This window comes from Myotis brandtii, unplaced genomic scaffold (genome assembly GCF_000412655.1).
Source record: "Myotis brandtii unplaced genomic scaffold, ASM41265v1 scaffold106, whole genome shotgun sequence".
In the NCBI taxonomy this organism is placed as follows: Eukaryota; Metazoa; Chordata; class Mammalia; order Chiroptera; family Vespertilionidae; genus Myotis; species Myotis brandtii.
The window spans coordinates 1,204,544-1,225,010 of record NW_005353584.1 but is presented as its reverse complement, the minus strand read 5'-3'; the positions used below and the strand labels follow the sequence as shown (position 1 = coordinate 1,225,010).

General features: G+C 38.1%; 1 protein-coding gene across 1 annotated transcript in view; it reads left to right on the top strand.

The window, feature by feature from the left end:
* MORC1 (MORC family CW-type zinc finger 1) overlaps nucleotides 1-10,330 on the top strand; it is a 144,524-nt gene extending 134,194 nt beyond the window's left edge. The window contains exons 26-27 of the mRNA XM_014540912.1: nucleotides 5,998-6,192; nucleotides 9,616-10,330. Coding sequence (XP_014396398.1) covers nucleotides 5,998-6,192; nucleotides 9,616-9,768 — 348 coding nt within the window. The 3' untranslated portion in view covers nucleotides 9,769-10,330. The remainder of the gene's footprint in view (nucleotides 1-5,997; nucleotides 6,193-9,615) is intronic.
* The last annotated feature ends 10,137 nt before the right edge of the window (nucleotides 10,331-20,467 follow it).

Below are 20,467 nucleotides of genomic sequence, written 5' to 3'. Positions count from 1 at the left end.
GTGTGGTGTAGGTCTTAGTTTCTCATCATCGGTCAACTGTAAATGATGAGTTTATTTTCTAAATAATGTCTTGTTGAAAAAGCAGTAATTGAACATTTTCTGCTTGAAGACTTAATTATCAACATTTCCAAACTAGAATAGAGTAAAAGATTAAGTTTTCTTTTAATATATTTTACCCTGTGTTAACACTATATTATTAGCATTAGTGAATATAAAACTGTGATTGATCAAGAGCTACTAGAACCAGATGCTGAACCTGCCCTTTTACTAGTACATACATTACTTCATCTGACTCTCACAACAACTTTGGGAGGTGGGTGCCACTATCTCCATGTTATGGAGAGTCAGAAAGATAATATTCCAATGTCACAATGCAAGTAGCAGATTTAGGGCTGGAACCCAGATTTGTCCGACTTCAAACCTCTTTTTACTATAATGCTTTCTCCCATCTCATTCTTATCCAGATGGTAGTACTTCAGCCTTGTGATAGAGTTTGCAGTATTACTAACAATAGATGTACCACATCCTCTCAGCCTGTTGGTATAAAAAAAATTGTTTACTTACTAGACTCCTTGACATCACATGAAGAGATGTATATGGTGGAGATGACAGTGAAATGTTGGAGGCGGAGTGTATGTGCATGTGTAGGCAGATTTAGTGTTCTATCAAGAAATGTCCCAACTGAAAGTCTGTGGCAGCCACTTGAAGAATGCCCAGTAAGTCTCCTGGATCTTCCCGCAGATCTTCATCTGCTGGTTAGGAAACTCTTATTTAAATAGTTATACTGTAAAATTTAGAAATTTGCTAAGAATTAGATTGTCATACATCTCAGGTTATCCAAGCTTATATATGTCATTCATGTCTATTTTTAAATAAATTTTTAGTAATGGATCCAAGTGGTTGGATCTTGGAGACCAGATTGAGTAAGAGAAGTGTTTATTCAAGGTGAACTGTACTAGCAGAGTTGATGAATAGAATCCCCTTAAGGTTCAGGGCAGGTGGGATTCAAAGAACCAAAGCAAAATAAATAGCCAGGAGACTATGCGTTCCCATTCAAACGGAGATGTTGCAAGCAAAACAGAGAACAGTTAGAATCCTGACTTCCCCAATGTGACTGCTTGGTCCTAAGGACTTTGTTACTGATTGTTAGCTTTAGGTGGTAGTTATAAAAATCTGCTGCATTTATTTCTTGAAATCCATGTAGAAGACAAATCCAAGTTGCTTTAAGGTGTGCACTTTTAATGAAGAGAGCCACATCCAACCACAGGGGGACCCTTGGTCACTCACAGACTTCTTTGGTCACCTCGCCCTGACATCAGTGGTCTTCATAACTACTATGGGAGCAGTCAGTGAGTCATGACAGCATTGGCGGTTCTTCCAACCTGAGCTGAACTGTCACAGGCAGCCCAGGGATCCCAAAATGATGTTATCGGACAGCCTCCTGAGTCGGAGGGAGGGGCTGCCCCCACCTTGGATTCTTGTCAGTTTCAAAAGCATGAGTGACCCTGATTGCATTGTGATAAAGCCAATTTATTAAAGCAAGCTAATTTATTAAAGAAGCAAAGGCAAGCAAGTCTCCTTCATCCGGCTCAGATCATAGATGGGCATCACTCAGCTAATCTGAGGAGCCAGTTAGGTGGGGGTTTGAGGCATTAAATAACCTCCTGTCTATAGGTTTCAAACTTCCTCCGTTGAATATCTTGCTACAGGTTCATTTTCAAGGTCCCTCTTTATTTTGCTGTGGCCTTCTCAGAATTCATGAGAAGCACCTGGCAGTTATATCTTGCCAAGCCTTGAGACTGCTGGCTCCTCTATTTGGGAGTTAAAGAAAATAAAAATGAAACTGTCCTTTTCTTTCCTTTCCCCTTCCCCCAAAGGGCTGATTTCTTTGTTTGGTGGTTGAGAATGACTCCTCCCTTCTCTCCGCTTTTCTTCATTCTGAAGTTAGGTAATCATATAAGCATTTGCTCTGAAGCCTCCTTGGCTCTGGGAAGATACGGGCCTGTTAGTTACAAGCTGGCTGCAAATTGCCACACTATTTGGTCTTGTTTTAACTTTATCTCAGTTTCCCTATTCCTCCTGCCCTGAAATTTTCCTAGCTTCCCACTGCCCTGTAACAGAGCCACCATCCTTTATTTTTTCCTCTCACAAGCCATCTGGTCCATCCAGATTGAAATTGCTCCAACCTACTAGAGTAGGAGCTGCCTCTGAGCCTTTCCCTATGCGGTACCCCAGAATACTCTTATGTACTCTGCCAGTCCACAGTTAGCCTCTTGAAATCCTGCCCACCCCACGTAGGACCTGGTCAGTGTTGCCTTCTACATCAAGCCTTGCTCAGTCTCTCCAAGGGAAATTAATCTTGACTTTCTGTGCTCTGAGAGAGAGCCTTAAAATTTGATTTTAGCATTAAATTTTCTGCCTTATATTGTAGTAATTTCTGATATTTTATTTTTTTCACGAACTAGATTATAGAATCTTTAAAATTAGCAATCCTCTCTCACCAAATCCTGTATACTGATGGCATTCAATCAGGAACTTTGAATGCATCTGGGTCTTACTATTTGTGCATTGAATCTAAGTTTATTGCTTCTGCTATAGAGCCTGCCTACATAAACACTCACATGCATATCCCTGTAAGGTACAAAATCTACAGATCTTATAGGCCTGTCTTACTTTATGCAAACTTTTTAGGTTTCTAGAACTTCAGAGCTCTGACTTTTTAAATTTGAGTCAGAAAATTAAAATCTCAGTTAAATATCCTTTCTTTCATATCCTAATTCTGTTCTGAATTAATGTAGTTTGGGAAGAATTCCAGTTTTGATCTGCCACAGTTCCTCTGCAAGAGGAAGTTTATCCAGCAGAACTAAGCCACTCATCTTGTTATAATTCTCTACTCACCTTAAAATGTTAATACAACTGGAATTCCTGTTATATGAAACTATAAAAGTTATCAAAATTGCTACCTTTTATGGAAACCTCCTGGAAATGTTAGCCTAAGAAAGGCAGGAGAATAAATCAGGAAACAACAGGCTGGTGGTATTTGAAGGAGACATAGTTTGCTGGTTACAAGACAGTGAACTTTGAGAGATTACATATGATCTTGAATGTAAACATTCTTAATGTCATATCATATTAACAATGTTGTCTTTTGAACTTTTTATTTACGTAATTACAGATACACAGAAATTTACAAAATAGTAGAGGTCCCATGTACCCTTCACCCAGTGCTTACGTCCTCCTACATAAATATATAATTATATTACAATGTCAAAACCAGGACAATGAAATTGGTAAAATATGTTTCTCATTTTATATATGCAGATTTGTGTAACCACTAAAACCTGGATACAGAACTCCCATTGCCACAAAGATCTCCTTTATAGTCCTGCCTCCCATGCACAAATATGCCTAACTCCTGGCAACCACGAATCTGTTCTCCATCTCCAAAACAGGATTTACCATGCATTTTATAGAAATAGAACCATACTGTATATGTTACATTATGATTGGCTTTAATCGCTCAGCATAACGCCCTTTAGGTCCATTTAATAGTGTATCAATAGTGTGTTCCTTTTTGTTGCTGCTGTTTTTCTAAATAATGCTGTTTTGAATATTTTATCCTTTTTTTTCAATTTTATTTGTTTTGATTTGTTTTGTTGTTATTGCTTATATAAAAGAGTGTTTTGTGGCTATTGGTCAGCCTGGCACAAGTTGTAAGATTCAGGAGTTCTGAAAACTAAGAAGCATAAATGGCTGGTGACATCTGACCTATCTGACCTTGTCCCTATTCCAGCTGAATTGAATTATTTACCCTACTCCACCTTCAAACCCTGAGGATGTCACTCCCTGGGTTTGACTGAAGCCTCCGTAGGAAGCATCTGTGAAACTTCCTGGAGGAGGTGTTGTTGCCTTAGTTGTAAGTCATCAACTTTGTGTAGGTTGAATTGAGGATGTTCGAAAGTAGATTCCCCTCCACGATCTCAGAATGTGGCCTGGATTCCAAAGGAAAATTGGCCCACGTGTCTGAAATCCCCTTACTGTGAAGGCTACATATCTGCTCTCCTAACTCCCCAGTATTTAGGCCTCACTGAGTGGCAGGCATTGGAAATGCAGAGGTGAACAAGACCATTTTTTTTTTTTTTACATTGAGGTAACATTCTAGAGAAAAGGATAAACACATAAATAAAACATAGTGCAATGTCACATAATGATAGATACTAAACACATAAATAAATAAACATATAATGGGTATGCCATAAAATAACTGTGCAGGGCCGAGGATAGACAGTGATGGTGTGTGTTGGGAAAGGGAAGCTGTTCCTGGTGAGCACAGAATACCTGAGCCACGTTTCAATACAGACCCGAGGCAAAGAGGCAGCCTTGTCTAAATCTGGGGTCAAACTTTCAAACAGGGAAAAATAGCAGAGGTGAAGGTTCTGAGGCAAGAATGATCTTGGTGTATTCCTGGAACAAGGCCTAGAACTCAGGAAATAAGGTAAAAATAGGCAGAATTAGGTCAAGGCTTTCAGAGTCTAATTCCTGGTGCCTCACACAGGTTTCCAGGAAGTTTCAGACTCTAAAAATCTAGAACTTATTTATATGCCAATCTACAAACCTCATAAGCTAGTCTCACTTTAATACCTAATGTGCGTGTGTGTGTGTGTGTGTGTGTGTGTGTGTAGGGCCAATGTTTGCCACTGTGGAGTGGTATTTGGGGTCTTGCTCCCAAATACTCTTTTCAGTTAATAGCACAAATAATTGGGGGGATTAGTTACCAACATAAACCTAAGGCAAGTATTTTAAGTAAGGATTTTATTGGAGAATCTACCCCCTTTTCTCATCTCTAATGTCTGTGCCTTACTTGGGGGCACAATTGCATTTTCTCCCATAAGATTTAATATTTGCATTACTCACTCTGTGGATTAGAAGCTGCTTGAGGGCAAAGACTGAACCTTATGTGTCTCTGTGTTACCTATAATTAAATTCTATGCCTCAAATTTAGGAACTGGTTGGTGAGTGTCTATTAAACAGAACTTAATACACTTAGGAGTTTTTGTTTGTTTGTTTAAAGGACTTTTTAGAAAGAGAAAAAATTCATGATGATGTCAGTGAGTGCAAAGGAGACCATGTGGACAGTGTCTGGGAAGGGCCTGCACGTATTATTGATGTGGTGGAGAAGGGGTGAAAGGGACAGGGGAGACCCAGAAGACAAATAGAGCTACCTTGCAATTTTCCTGGCAACCCAGTCATGTTAGTGCACAGAAATCTCATTAGAAAAACTTTCAAATGATGATCAGAACAGGATTTGCCTTGTGACGCTCTCTTTTCTCAGAATATCCCCTGGCCCTCTCAAAATGTTGACACAGAAATTAATGTCATTTTGAAATGGGAAGCATTCGGACTCTGCATTACCTATCTCTACTCTGTGAGTGCCTCAAGCGCAACATGAGCTCTTAGAAAACAACCAAGACACTTGAATGAGCAAGGATCGTATGTGTTAGTGTATGACTGTACTCTTTACATCGGGGAAAGGGACCCAGAGAAAGCGACAGAACAGGAATTCTCTTACTGTGGCTGCTGTGCTTTTCAGATGCTACAGACTTGAGTTATAAATAACACAGTATTATCCACCATGAAAGCCCTGACTGACTGGCCCTTCTGTCATTGTCTATGAGATATTGGTTCAGTGGAGAGAGTTACAGGGACCTGTCCCCCTTGGTACCTTGAACAAATTCAACCAGTACTGGGTTCCTTCTTCATTACAAAGCATTATAGTTCCTGGGCTATATTATAGTTACTGGACTATTATATATCTTCCTTCCTTTTTTTTTATCAGATTGTACATTCCTTAAGTTTATGGAGTTGACATTTAGTATCTATGGAGTTGTAATTGAAATAGTATATATGCATGTAATTGAAATAGAAAATTGTTTTCTGATATTAGGGGGAAAAGTAAAATTTAAAAATATACTAAAACTTAAAAACAAACATTCCCAGATCCAGGATGTGTACATGGCCCAGTATGCAAAAAAACTGAAGAGAACAACACAGTCTATTATCTATGATGCTAACAGAAGAGGAGTGATTAATGAAATATCTCTGGTGCAATGTGAACAAAAAAGAAAAGTTACTGAAGATAGACTGAACAATCTTCGTGTAAAACTGGCAGCATTGCTGCAGAAACTTCAGCTGGTGAGTGATGGGACTTTGAATAGTGGGAATATCCTTTGTGGAAAGAGCACTCAGCTAGATTCCTCTCCTAACAGCATTTATTGACCTTGGACAAGTCACTAACCTCATAAAACTGGCAGCATTGCTGCAGAAACTTCAGCTGGTGAGTGATGGGACTTTGAATAGTGGGAATATCCTTTGTGGAAAGAGAACTCAGCTAGATTCCTCTCCTAACAGCGTCTTCTATTTATTGACCTTGGACAAGTCACTAACCTCGCCCTTACTCTACCTATAAGGATAGTGAAATGACAGATAAGTGAACTTTGAAGGTAGACACTAGAGCATTTTTGAAGGTCTATTATTCTCTCTCTCAACAAAATCAGAATCTTGCCTTGTGCTGTTGGTATAGTTTGATTACCCTCAGGTCTCCTCAGTGGTATGTTTCTAGTAGGAAATTTTTTCCGAAAGCAATCTGTGTTCATTTATTTTTATCCTGATACATAAATAAAAGTAGATTCTTCTAATCTTAGAGGATAGATTGGAGAGGTCAGGAAACACCATGTATATATGGACTGTTGTCTATCTTGTTTGTGTGTATATTTCAATGCATAAAGAAAGGTGCTCAGTGAAGCAGCTGGAAGCTGGACAAATGATGAGCATCCTGACAGGAAAAACTCAGTTACTAGAAAGGCTACAGCTTAGGACCCACTAGACTTAAATGCTTATTTTCTTACATACATAAAGTGTTCTGTAAACTATTTCACCTTGTCAGTCTTCCATGTGAATTGTTAAAGTTGTAAATAAAAGAATATAAGGTCTACATTTTTACATTCATGTTTATTTCCTGGTAATGGCAACAACTGAAATTTACCATGGGCCTTTGTTGCAAATGTAACTACGTGAAGATCATTGATTTTTGTAGAAAAATATTAAAACTATAAAAAATTAAAAAAAAAAGAGTTGGGCTCCTATGAGATTGAAAGTACATACTAGAACATTTTTAATGTTAGGTAACATTAAAAATTTTATCTTCTCTATTACATAGAAATGTTAGGTAAAACCCATCAAAAATTAAAATATATATAGCCAAGGTAGAAAAGTCTTTCTGTAAATGCTAGAAATCAACTGAGAAATCAACAGTGAGCACATGGCATTTTCCTCAGAGAGATCCCTAACCTGGGACAGAGACAGGGCCTTCCTGGGCCGTGCAGGGGGCGAGGGCAGGGGCTGAGTCTCCCCTGCGAGCCCTGACAGGGAGGCCTGAGGCTTGTCTTGCCAGGAAGGGGTTTGGGGAGGGACATGGTTTGAAGGCAGACTGCCTGGGTTTCAAGTCCTGGCTGTGAACATTTCAAGCCAATAGTCCATTTCTTCTTAAAAACAAACAGATTTTGTTTTCTCTGGGATTTTTGTCTTTTATTGAATGCAAAATAAAATGCAGAAAATATTTTTGCTCAACTGAAGTATAAAGCCAAAAGAGAAGACTCCTCCCCCCCTTGTGTGGTCTAGGCAACAGTTAAAATGTTTCATTATTAAAATATAAAGGACAATTAATGCTAACTGTTTTCACATAATGGTAATTACATTTGTGCTAAATGAGCCTATTATTCAAGTCGGTTTATTTCTGTAAGAGTGGGATGTGAGTGGAGCTCCTTTTGGTTCTTGTGGCTGTAAAGGGTGGGAAATATTTTTATGGGCAAAAGGTCTAATACAAAGCCTGGCATGTGGTAAAGTTTCAGACATAATAATTGTTTCACTAAGAAGGAAAACTAGAGAGACCAAAGAAATTCTATATCATAGAAATTGATTATCACTCTTTATCAGAAAAGTTCATAAAAATTGTTGGTTCTCAGAATAGCAAATATGTATTTGGCTAAGAAAAAAAAGAAACAATAATTTCTCTCTCTCTCTCTCTCTCTCTCTCTCTCTCTCTTTGGTTATTCCTCATCCAAGGATATTTTCTCCATTGATTTTTAGAGAGAATGGAAGGGAAAGGGAGAAACAGAGAGAGAAACATTGATGGTAAAGAGACACATCAATTGGTTGCTTCCTGCAAGCACCCCAAATGGGGCCTGGATCTAGCCTGCAGCTCAGGTACGTGCCCTTGACCAGAATCAAGCCCGGGACCCTTCAGTCTGCACGACCATGCTCCAACCACTGACCCAAACCGGCTAGGGCTAATTTGCTCTTTATGCCAAATCCCTGGGCTCTCCCCAAAATAGTCAGGGTAATTATACTAATTTAATTTGCTTTCTTCTCAAAGTTTGATAAGGAGGCAAAATTCTTTAGCCCACAGAGTATGAAACTCTTTATCTAGTATCATTGGAGAGGGACTCAAATGTTTTCTGCCCAAATATATTTACTCTCATCCCCCACTTGAAGTTTCCATTTTTACTGTTTCTGATTGCCAGAGCAGTTGCAGTGGAATAGAGCAGGGACTCGAGGTGAGGTAGACCCACCAGTAGACATGGAAGGCACATGAAGAAGCTGGGAACCCACCTGAAGTTCTAGGAGGAAGTCTAGTCCGCCAGGTAGAGAGCAGTATTCAGAGGATTACCAACTAGGTTGAGAGTGGTCAGTGTCAAAAAGGGTCACACAGGGTATTCCCCAGGGTCGGTGATACCAATATTGTGGACACCTGTCTTTAGGAACAGGGTTACGTCACAAAGCTGGGACTTAACACAATTTAGTCTTGTTAGAGGACTGAGCAGATCTAGGGCAGAGGGAGCAAAGCATGGAATCAGATAAGGGATGGAGAAAGTAGGATGGTGGTGTTACACACTTGTTGGGAACAATAATAAAAGGGATTGTTTCTGAAAGGTCCTTCCTAAAAAATCTCTTTTCTATCAGCTCAGTTGGAGAGCAGGTTGATCCCATGGTTGGGCCTGAGGGGAGTGAGATTTAGGTCAGTAAAGAAGGAGCATTTGTTCAGCTGTTCATGGATTAAGAAGCCCAGGGAAGGAGAGCATGAAATTAACTCAGAGATCTGGGGGGAAAGAGAGAAAAGGGAGCAGATGCGGGCAGCAAGCCAAGCGTTGCAGGGAAAGATGCTGCAGAGGAAAGAGGAGAAACAGAGAAGTCAAAATTTTCCTAGTCATCTGTTTTGCTTATAAGGCTAACGATTCATGAATTTTTAAAATGGGAGGTAAAAGCCTATGATAGAGAAAGATGAGATGGGGCTTTAGGAATAAAACAAGTAATTAAATAGAAGGAAAAAACAACAGTGAAATTAACCTCCGATAAAGAAGAAAAAAATGATCAAACTTTCTAACTCCCTACAGGCATAAAATGGGGTTAAATGTGAAAACATTTTGAAAGGTTAAAATCATTTTTCAGATGCAAGGTGGGTTGTGCTGTTACATGAATCATAGAGAAGACTGTTCAGAGGCCACCCAGATTACAGTTCTAGCTTGTTTCCCTGCTCTGACTGTTGCTTTTCTTTTCCAGGGAGGTCCAGTAGGAGACATGGAGCAGATTGACAGTTATTTAGAAGCTTTGCTTAAAGAAGATCATCTTTTGGGGAACACTTTCAATAAAGGAAGTACAGATGCAGGACATAGTCTCCCTTTAGAGAACAATGAAAGTACTTCTCAAAACTAAAAGTCAGAAAAGTCATTCCTTTCTTTAAAATGCTAATAAGAAAAAGGAAACTTATTTTCAAAAAATATTTCCTCTTGTACTTGTTATTGTGAAGTTTGTCCTGTTTGACACTGAAGAAATTGTACTAGTTATACTTTGGAAATGGAGGGTCATTAACAATTTACATACTTCCCCGTCCTACTCCCTAAACCCTTCTGTTCTTTCAGGAACTATTTCTTTAGTTCTGTAATTCCCAGGTGAGCAACTAAGAAAGATGAAAATTACATTTAGGCTTCAATTTTGATTTTACTTAAAAGACTGTAAAAACTGGAAAACAGTGGTTTTCAAAATCAATATACACAGAACTACAGAATCACCTCCTTCTGAAACTTGTGTTGAAAAAGACAGGGATTGTGCCCTTTGTCCACTACAGCCCATACTCAGCAGAAAATACAAATCTTCAAAAAACTTTGAGCTATAGTTTTTAGATCATAATTAGTATAGTATAGATCATAATTTTCTTATTGTGTTATTGTAAAAGAAACACTCTTCTAAGTATAACGTGAACACACACTAAACATATTTAAGCACATATATAAGCATTGTGTTTTTACATTTTCTTTGATAACTGATTTTTTTATGTGTTTGTTTAGAAATGTCTGTTGCGTTGGACAAAAACAATAAATATTTAATATTTATTTGTGTTGTATATTTTAATTTTATCTACATACACAAAGCATAAAATTCAGAACTTGTGAAGTGGAATATGGTGCAAATTCTTCACCCCCTGCTTGTCTTTGGCGACTTATTAGTTTTCTCAAGAGGCATGTTTTTACCAGTTATTGTGAGTCCATTCAAGTAAAATCAGTGCATATGAAACCATACAAATCATTATATAGATATAAATGTGGAGGTGCAGCCAAAAGATGCTGATGCTTTTCTACTTTATATACCTTCAAGATCATTCCATATCAGGATCCATACATGTAGAGCTCTCTCATTATCTTTAACTGCTCCTTGTTACTCCATTCCATGGACATACCAAAATGTACTTAACTATTCTCTTATTCAATGGATAGTTACATTTTATCTATTATTTTGGATTTACATGCACACAACAGTGATTATTCTTTTTTTAAAAAATATATATATTTTTTTATTGGTTTCAGAGAGGAAGGGAGAGGGAGAGAGAGAAACACCATAGCCTTTTTTCATTTACTATTGGGTGATATTTTCTTATTTATAGGAACGATTTTCATATTAGGGAAATTATCTTTTTTATATGTATTACAAATATTTTCTTATAATTTTTTGCTTAAAATTTTTTATAGTGGTTTTAGCTATATAGGATTTTTAAATGTTTTTCTTTAATTTTCTTTCATTTATGGCTTCTGCAGGCTGATGCTCTATCCACTGAGCCAAACTGGCTAGGGCTGAATATTCTTTTAAATATGTTCATTTCACATAGGTGCAATTATATCAAATCTAAAAGATAAATTACTAGGTCAAAGGGTATGTACATTTGCTTACTAATAGATATTGCCTAATAGCACTTCATACAAATGTATTAATATGCACTCCCACATCAATGTATGAGTGCCTGTTTTTTTTAAAAAATATATTTTTATTATTGATTTCAGAGGGGAAGGGAGAGGGGGAGAGAGAGAGAGAGAGAGAGAGAGAGAGAGAGAGAGAGAGAGAGAAAAAGCATCCATGATGAGAGAGAATCATGGATTGGCTGCCTCCTGTATGCCTCCTACTGGGGATGGAGCCTGCAGCCTGGGCATGTGCCTTTGAAGCATCCATCTTGTATAAAAACTGTTGTTTGAAATTTTAACCCAGCTATTTCTGGCTTCTGTAAATGCTTGCTGGCTTAAATAATAAGGAAAATAAGACTACTCCCATTTCAGAGAGGCCATTAAAGCTTCCCTAGACGAAGTTATCAGTGCTGGCGTCAGGCCAAGCCTTTGGTCGAGGTCTCAAAGTGCCAGCACATAGGGCCCTTTAAGAACTTGCAAAGGGAACCGGAAAAACCCCATTTTGGGAAGACAAAGAGGATAAGATAGTATAAATACAGGAAAATTCCTGTGCAATTTCACCCAGAATTTGAGAGACATTTTCCTCTGGGTGCATGCGTAATAAATGTAACTTTATCTCTCTAAGCGTTGCTTGGTTCTTCTCTGGTTTTTCTGTAACACCTTTGACCAGAATCAAACCCAGGACACTTCAGTCCAAAGGCTGACACTCTATCCACTGAGCCAAACTAGCTGGGGCAATGCCTGTTTCTTCACACCTTTACCTACCTAGTGAATTATCAATCTTTCTAATCTTGCTGATCAAATGGATAAAATGTGGTATATCTTTCTAGCTTAATGTATATTTCTTAAGAGTAAGGTTGAGAATCTTTTAATGTTTAAAGTTCATTTGAATTTTAAATTTAGCCTTTTTTCATTTACTATTGGGTGATATTTTCTTATTTATAGGAACGATTTTCATATTAGGGAAATTATCTTTTTTATATGTATTACAAATATTTTCTTATAATTTTTTGCTTAAAATTTTTTATAGTGGTTTTAGCTATATAGGATTTTTAAATGTTTTTGTTTAATTTTTTTTTTGTTTATGGCTTCTGGAGTTTGCAGCCATATTTAGAGAGGACTTTCCAATGGAAAAAAGTATAAAGAAAATTTACTTTTGTTTTCTTATAATGATTTAAATAATTATATTGTTAAATCTTGATTAATCTAGAATTTATTTTGGTGTAAGGAGTAAGTTAAAAATCCAATTTTGTGTGTGTTTCCAGATAGTCACAGTATTGTCCAGAATTATTAATTAAATAATCAATCGTCTCTCCCACTGATCTGCAAGCCACCTTTATTGCATGTTAAATTCCTATTTATATTTGGGCCAAGTTCTAAAAAACAATTTCTATCATTTTTCATTGATTGTCCCCTCTTTTCTTATGACAGGCCCATGTTGTTTGGGTAGGATTAGGCAGTGATTTTATATTTCAGGATTTTTCTGTGTGTCCTTGCATGTTTCTCATTCAACTTAGATTTAGCTTGTTAGTCACCACCCACCCTCAAATTTTCTGTATTTTGTTGGGTTTGTGGTGATATTATGGAGTAAGATAGAATTGCCTTTTTAAAATATCACATCTTTCTACCCAAGACCAAACAAAATATGTCTTTCTATATGTTCAAGTCATCATTGGTGCCGTGTATTAGCATTTAAAATATTTCTTCAAATACATTTAGAACATTCTAGTTAATATTCATTGTAATTAATTAGATTTATGCTTTGACCTATTATAAATGAAGCCTTTTCCCATTATTTTTCTCCCTCATTTTAACTGATTAATGTTGTATATAGCAAGACTCCTGGTGTTTAGATATCAGTATTGCATCCAATATAAGAATTCTCATATAACTTGTAATAGTTTTTTTCCTTTATCAACAAGTAATAATTGTGTAAATTTTTAAAGTATGATTTCTGGATCTCATGTTCTTGTATTCTTGACCTACCCAGACTTTTTCTTCCTTGAGGGATTTTCTTGATCCCTTGAAAACTTTCATTGCCTTTCTCTGCCATCATCAGTATCCATTCTTCCTTTAATTTAAAAATTGGTGATTAATAAATGCTAATGGTGATAAGAAGTCAGTGCCTCTGAACATCCTCCTGGCAGACATTTAGAAAGAGTCTGAAGAGGGACTTTCCAGAGAATAGATTTTGAAGATTCTAACAGGATATTCTTCATGTTTCATAAATGAATAATCCCTAGGGCTGAGTCCTTATTATCTCATCAGCTCTAATAGTTTTAAATAATACTACGAAATGAATGAGTTTCAAATTTCTATGATCTTATTGAGCACTTGTTACATAAAATTTTCTAATGAAAATCTATAATGATATTTTGAAACAAAATTAATCATATTCACCTTAACCATTACCACTTCCTATCAAGACAGTTCATTTAAGGCCCCAATGGCTCCAGTTCTTGAGGAATCTGGGTTTTAAAACAGGTAATCAGGATGAAGGAGTAGGGACTAAGGTAGAGACCAGACTTATGAACTGAGTCAATAATAGGAATTGGGGGTGAGGGGAATGGAGTAAGGTTAGGAGAGGAGAAGCATGCTTGGGATCAGAGGACCCCCTACGTGGAAATAAGGTCTCTTACTCCTTATTATGGCTGGCGCTAGATGGCTTGAGGACCACATGGCAATTAATTTCTATTACTGGAGCATAGATGCAGTTCATAGGCCAATTCACTCAGCTTGGGAACCAGAGTGGGATAAACTAACAGGCAGAGAGCACGGGTGGATGCAGACTGGAGAGACAGAAAGACAGAACAGCTAAGAAAGAAAAAGGCAAAAACAATGTCAGGAGATACAGTCCAATATGTTCCTTTGTCTGCAAATCACACTTTTCTGCCTACTACATCTACAACTTTATTTTTACTACTAATATCGTTACCTCTTACCCGTTTCCCTCTCCTATACATAGACATTCTTTTAATTTAGCAATACTCATAACGTATAGTTTCCCTCACGGTTTTAAAAAAATGTTTTTCATCTAGATTTAGATGTGAAAAGGCAAATAGTCTTGTTACTCTTTTACAGATAGGGAAACTGAGACTGGAGAACGTAAGTAATGTTCTGATGTAGTTATTAAGTGGCAAACAAATCTTCGAACCCAGACTTCCTGCCGGCAACTCAAAGTTCTTTCATTAGCCCCACTGTGTCACTATAACGTAGGCAGAATTTATGGCTAACAATATGGCAAGAGTTACCCTCTCTAACTTACTGCCTGTGCCCTACACAGAGAGCTGTATCTCTGAACAGCAAGTTAGCACAATCCCATCAGCGGTAAAAGACCTTAAAACTACAGATAAGTTCATCTCACTGGCTTTCTAGTCTTATTTAGCCTGTAGCTGTAAGAGGTTAAGAGTAGCTTTCTAAGCGCATATGTTAGCCTCCAGTTGTAATGAAGAGTAAGGGACTAAATACAGACAGACCCTACCTGGAAACAACCTGAGGAAAAGCTGCAGACTGAGTCACGATGGGACATAGCACATCTATAGCTGAAGGCCTGACAGCAATTCCTGCCGAAGAGACCTATGTGTGGTACAGAAAATGTATGATGGAATATCCCTCCGGCCTGCAAACTCTGCATGAATTTAAGACACTCTTGGGTCTGCAAGGTCTGAAAAAAAGGCCAATCAACATGTTGATCAAGTCTCTAATACCTTTGACATGAACAAGGTAAGAACTTATACTTTGCATTTGGCTATGGTTCTGCATTTTGCCTTTTTTAAAATATAAAGTAGCCTGAGGTAAAACATGTGCATCCCTCTGAATTGGGGAGGTCTTCAGAGACCCCACAGCTTGTGGGTAAGTGAGTTATTAAATGCATTTAGCACTGACGGCGTGAAAATAATTGGGAACTAGCCACTCCACCCTTGGAAATGTTCTGCATGTAGGGAGTTATTTTAAAACCAAAATTAAATCTCTGCATGGAATGCTAATGCTATCGTTTAAACAAATCTAATAAGTGCAGATTGATTTACAAAGACTATTTTCAAAGTGTTTAATGCAATGGTGACATTTTATAGAAAAGCAAATTACAGAAATCTGCTTCCTAAGGTGTGATTGAATCTAGATTGGCAGATAAAATCAATACAAATTAGCCAATGTGTTGTTCATGCCCAAATCAAAAGTGGGAATGCTTCATAATACTTTTCTTTCCCTTGTATCTGACTAATTTAGTTTTGGAGGAAAAACAAAACAATTTATTTATAGTTTTAAATTCAGATAAATTTTAGTTTCTAAAGATAGTCACTCAGCTATTGTCCTAAATTTACTCATTCCTGAGGAGTCCCCGCACATTTAATTTCATGGGTTGGAAAAATATCAAAATGAGAAAAGAAGATATGGAATAGTAAAAATAAGACCAAAAAAGTAATCTTAAATACCAGGCTAAAGATGTTCCTGCCTGCTTTTCCTTGTGCTTTTCAGTTATTTTACTTGTAGATCAGTAAAGTTCAAAATGTATTGATGCCATCTAGAATAAAAGGGAAGAGGGAATACTACTCATAGATAAACAGATGACATTGGAAGGCCGGACAAGACAATAGAAGAGAAAGAATGGCTGATGAATTTACTACAATTAAAATGATTGGCTGACTGTTAGGATGTGTGAAATTCAGCACAATCCTTTTCCAAAGCCAAAAAGCAGATAACCAAAGGAGTTAATAACAAAGAACTGGAGTTAATAACCAAGAACTGTGTGAAATTAATGGCTATTTTAATCCTTACAGTAATGTCAGGAACAAATTTTTTTGAGGACATTGTTGTCTTTTGTTCAATGTTATCAAACATGAATGAAGCGCCGCCTGTGTAGCATGACTGTGTTTTCCTCATAAATTGTACTTAGCATAGTTGCATGCAAATGGGGCTCAGCCCCTACGGAGCTTACAGGTCAGTGGGAAAAAAAGAAAGATTCTGCTTGTGTTCTTCACTCTGAAATATGTTCTGGACGTGCTATAGAGTGAATGTGCCACCCCAAATTCATGGTCAAATCTAAACCCCAATGTGATGTATTTGGAGGTGGGATCTTTGGGTGGTGATTAGGTCATGAGGGCAGAGCCTTCCTCAATGGGATTAGTGCCCTTATAGAATGACCCCCAGAGAGAGTTTTCTCACCCTTTCCCCCATGTGAAGACACATGGGATGACAGTTATCCATGAACCAGGAAGTTGGCCCTTACTAGACAGGGCATCTGCCTGTGCCTTGATCTTGGGTTTCCCAGCCTAAAGAACTGCTTTAAACTACCCAGTCCATGGTATTTTGTTATAGCAGGGGGATTAAGGCAGGATACCATGTGCATGTTGCGTGTTGTTTCTCTTTGTCTCTACCTCTATCCCAGGGCGTGCTTGCTTGCTCTCTCACACTGTCATTCTCGGTTTCACAGTGGAAGCCTGTTCTAGACAGCAGCTTCTTGGCTCTGACAGTACTCCTGAGAGGTTAGAAGAAGACTTCCCATCAAGTTCTGTAGTTATTCTCCAAAGGTGTCGATGTCATATCCCAGGACAGCGACCCTGCTGTTAGCCCACTGTTTGTGAAAGCACTGTGCATGTCTGTGGTTCCTAGGCACGAGCAGGAACACGTGACAGGTAGTGCTGAGTAGAAACAAAAGGAAGCCGGCTGTCAGGGAAGCAGGGCCAGACCATGTCCAGACAGGCGGCCTAGGGCATGTGCCATAGGAGTGAGAATCCTCTCAGTGACAGCCACGTGGTGGCCAAGCCCATCTCAGGAATGTAAGTGACTTGGAAGCTCTGCTAGCATTCGTAATTTATTGTAGAGATTTTATGTTTGCTTAGAAAGCAAGAGCGCCAGGCAGTGATGACAAATGCCATGAAAGGTGTGGGATCTCAATATAAAATCAGGTCATAAAATGAGAAGGCTAATGATTATTCATTATCAAGTGATAGTAAAAATGACATGCAATTATGCAAAAGAAAACAAAAGAGCCATGGATGTAATTAGATCAATAAAACTATCAGCTGTCCATAATCTGGAGGATTTACTCTTTCTGTGGAGTTCCTCTGCTGCTTTACCTGTTCTGGGGAGAAGTCATTCTAAAATGCATTTCATACTTTCCTCCTCCTCAAAGTGCTGGCAAAACATTTTCTTCTTATCACTCATTATTATGAACATTGGTTGTTACATTTATAAAATACCATGAAGCACCCATGCCTATTGAAGTTGCTGGGGCTAAGCTTCGTAATGTTAAAATTCCTGAAAATACCTGCCTTTGTTAAAGCTTTAACATTCCAATCTCTTTTTACTCTGCCATTTTTTTACATTTTTTAAAATTGATTTCAGAGAGGAAGGGAGAGAGAGAGAGAAACATCAATGATGAGAGAGAATCACTGTTCAGCTGCCTCCTGCACTCCCCTTACTGGGGATCTAGCCCGAAACCCAGGCACGTGTCCTTGACCGGAATCGAACCTGAGACCTTTCAGTCCACAGGCCGACGCTCTATCCACCAAGCCAAACCAGCTAGGGCTTTACTCTGCCTTTTTTAAACCTGAGTTTGGCTTGTACTCAAGTTAACCAAACTTATTTGAATAGTGCATAATGTAAAAGTAAATAGAGTCTGAAGGTTAGAGTATCAAGTTTATAACAAGTCCTTTGCCCAACCCCACACCCTTGCAGGCTTCTCTTTGGCACTCAGTAACAATAGTTAATGCTCTCTGAGTGCTTAATATAATGTGCCTGTCACAGTTCCAGGCACAGGACATAGACGAACGCATTCAAAGTCATATGATTGTAAAACGTGCTGATGTTGGCAGCTCAGACCACAAGGAAAGGCAATTAGTTAATTGACCATTGGCCCCAGTGAGTCACTTTGAGACCCATCACTGCACTTGTGTTGAGTCCATGCCTGGATTTAGATAACCACCAGTGAATGAGTGCAGCAGAAATAATAAGGCCTATTCATTCCTAAAAGACAGGGGATTCCATTGTCACCTGACTTTGACTCAAGGATTCCCTGGAGGCTTTGTCCACAACCATAGGTTTAAGGAGTATTTAGGACACTTTTTTCGCTCTCTTTACCTGGGTCAGGTTGACATTTTGATCTGACATCTCCCCCAAGCTTCTCTGACTTTCTTCCTATTTCCTTCCATATAGCATTTCTCCAAGTAAATGTCTTAAATTGAATTAAGAGGTCTAATATCCAATGAATAAGAGTCACAGAAAAAGAGCCCAGAGAAAATGTAAGATTATAACAAAACAAACTAGAACAATTTCCTAGACCTATCAGACACAAGGGCCCAGCACAATAAATAGAAAAAGATCAACCTACAGCATATGCTGAAAAGTTTTGTAAACATGGTTAAAAGAAGATCCTAAAATCTTCCAAAAGGGAAATAAATGGAAATCAAAATAGCCTTACTTGGCCAGTGTGACTCAGTTGGTTGGAGCGTCATCTTCTACACCAGAAGGTGGCAGGTTTGATTCCTGGTTAGGGCACATACCTAGGTTGCAGGTTTCTTTCTCTCTCTCCCCCTCTTCTCTTTTCTCTCATCTCTCTTCTTCTCTCTCTCAAAAAAGAAAAATAACCTTGAGCTTCTTAAGACCTATATAAGAGTCTAAAAGTACAGGTAAATGGATAAATACTTCCAAAATTCTGAGGGGGGAAGTATCAAGCCAAATCAAATGTGAGAGAAAATAAAGACATTCAATGACTGAAAATTTTACTAAACCCCCCGCCCCCCCCCCCCCCCCCCCCGCCTTAGGAAGCTACTGGAGCACATGCTTCAGTAAAATGAAGGAATCTATTGACAAAGACGGAGAGAGTGAATCCAACATAGGAAAATAAATATGTTCCATCCAGGATCATGGAGAAGGAAAGTCCAGATCAAATATTATGTAGAAAGCCCAATGTGCTGCTAATCCAGATGGAAAAGAAGGAAGGGGACTCAGGGAGGAAGACCTGAAAAGATGACATTGATGCATTATCTACTGTTTGAGAATTTCAAGACAATATTATTAATTGCTATTTAGCCAATTTAATAGTGCATTTGGAAAAAAAACACAAGACTAACTGCAAAAAACCCCCACCCTCAAAATTTAAACTGAAGCGACTTAAAAATTTATTACGAAAATTTTACACATATACAGAAGTAAAATAATGAACTCCCATTGACCCATAATCCATCTCAACACATCAAAATTTTGTCATTTTGCTTCGAAGTCTTATTTTTTTCTGAAAATTTTTTATAATAAAAAAACCACTCAAACATTATATGATTTCACCTACAAGGACTTCATTATTCAATATAACAATACTCTATTTTTTTATTTTTGTTAATGCTCATTCGAGGAAATTTTTTCCATTGATTTTTAGAGAGAGTGGGAGGGAGAGGAAGGAAGCAGAGGGGAGAGGGAAAGAACCATCGATGCGAGAGAAATACATGGACTGGTTACATGGCTTCCCCAGATCAGGCACCTATGGCATAAAGTAGATGTTGAACAGATATTTTCAAAATAATTAAATAAAATAATAGGGGAAGTGACAACTTTAGTATCCTCACTTTTTTATACACACACTTTTTCCTTTCCATTCTTCTCTCCTTCTCCATTTTTGTCTCATATTTATATCAAGGATGGCCACTGTGTCTTTCAAATTCTTACTTAGTGCCCAATTGGAGTGATTATCTCAAGGAAGGTTTTTAAAATTTATTCATTAATTTTTTTTAATTACCCTTGCTGGTTTGGCTCAGTGGATAGAACATTGGCCTGCAGACTGAAGGGTCCCAGGTTCGATTCTGGTCAAGGGCACATATCTTGGTTGCAGGCTTGATCCCCTGGTCTGGGTCAGGACGTGTGTGAGAGGCAACCAATCGATGTGTCTCTTTCACATGGATGTTTCTTTCTCTCTGTACCTCTCTCTCCCTTCTACTCTCTCTAAAAATCAATGGAAAAATATCCTCTGGAGAGGATTAACAAAAAATAAAAAATAAATCAATTCAAATACTCTCTGGAAAAAAATACATACATTAAACGACAATGCAGTATCATCTCACACCTGTCAGAATGGCTATCATCAACAAAACAAACAACAAGTGTTGGAGAGGATGTGGAGAAAAAGGAACCCTTCTGCACTGCTGGTGGGAATGCAGACTGGTGCAGCCACTGTGGAGAACAGTATGGAG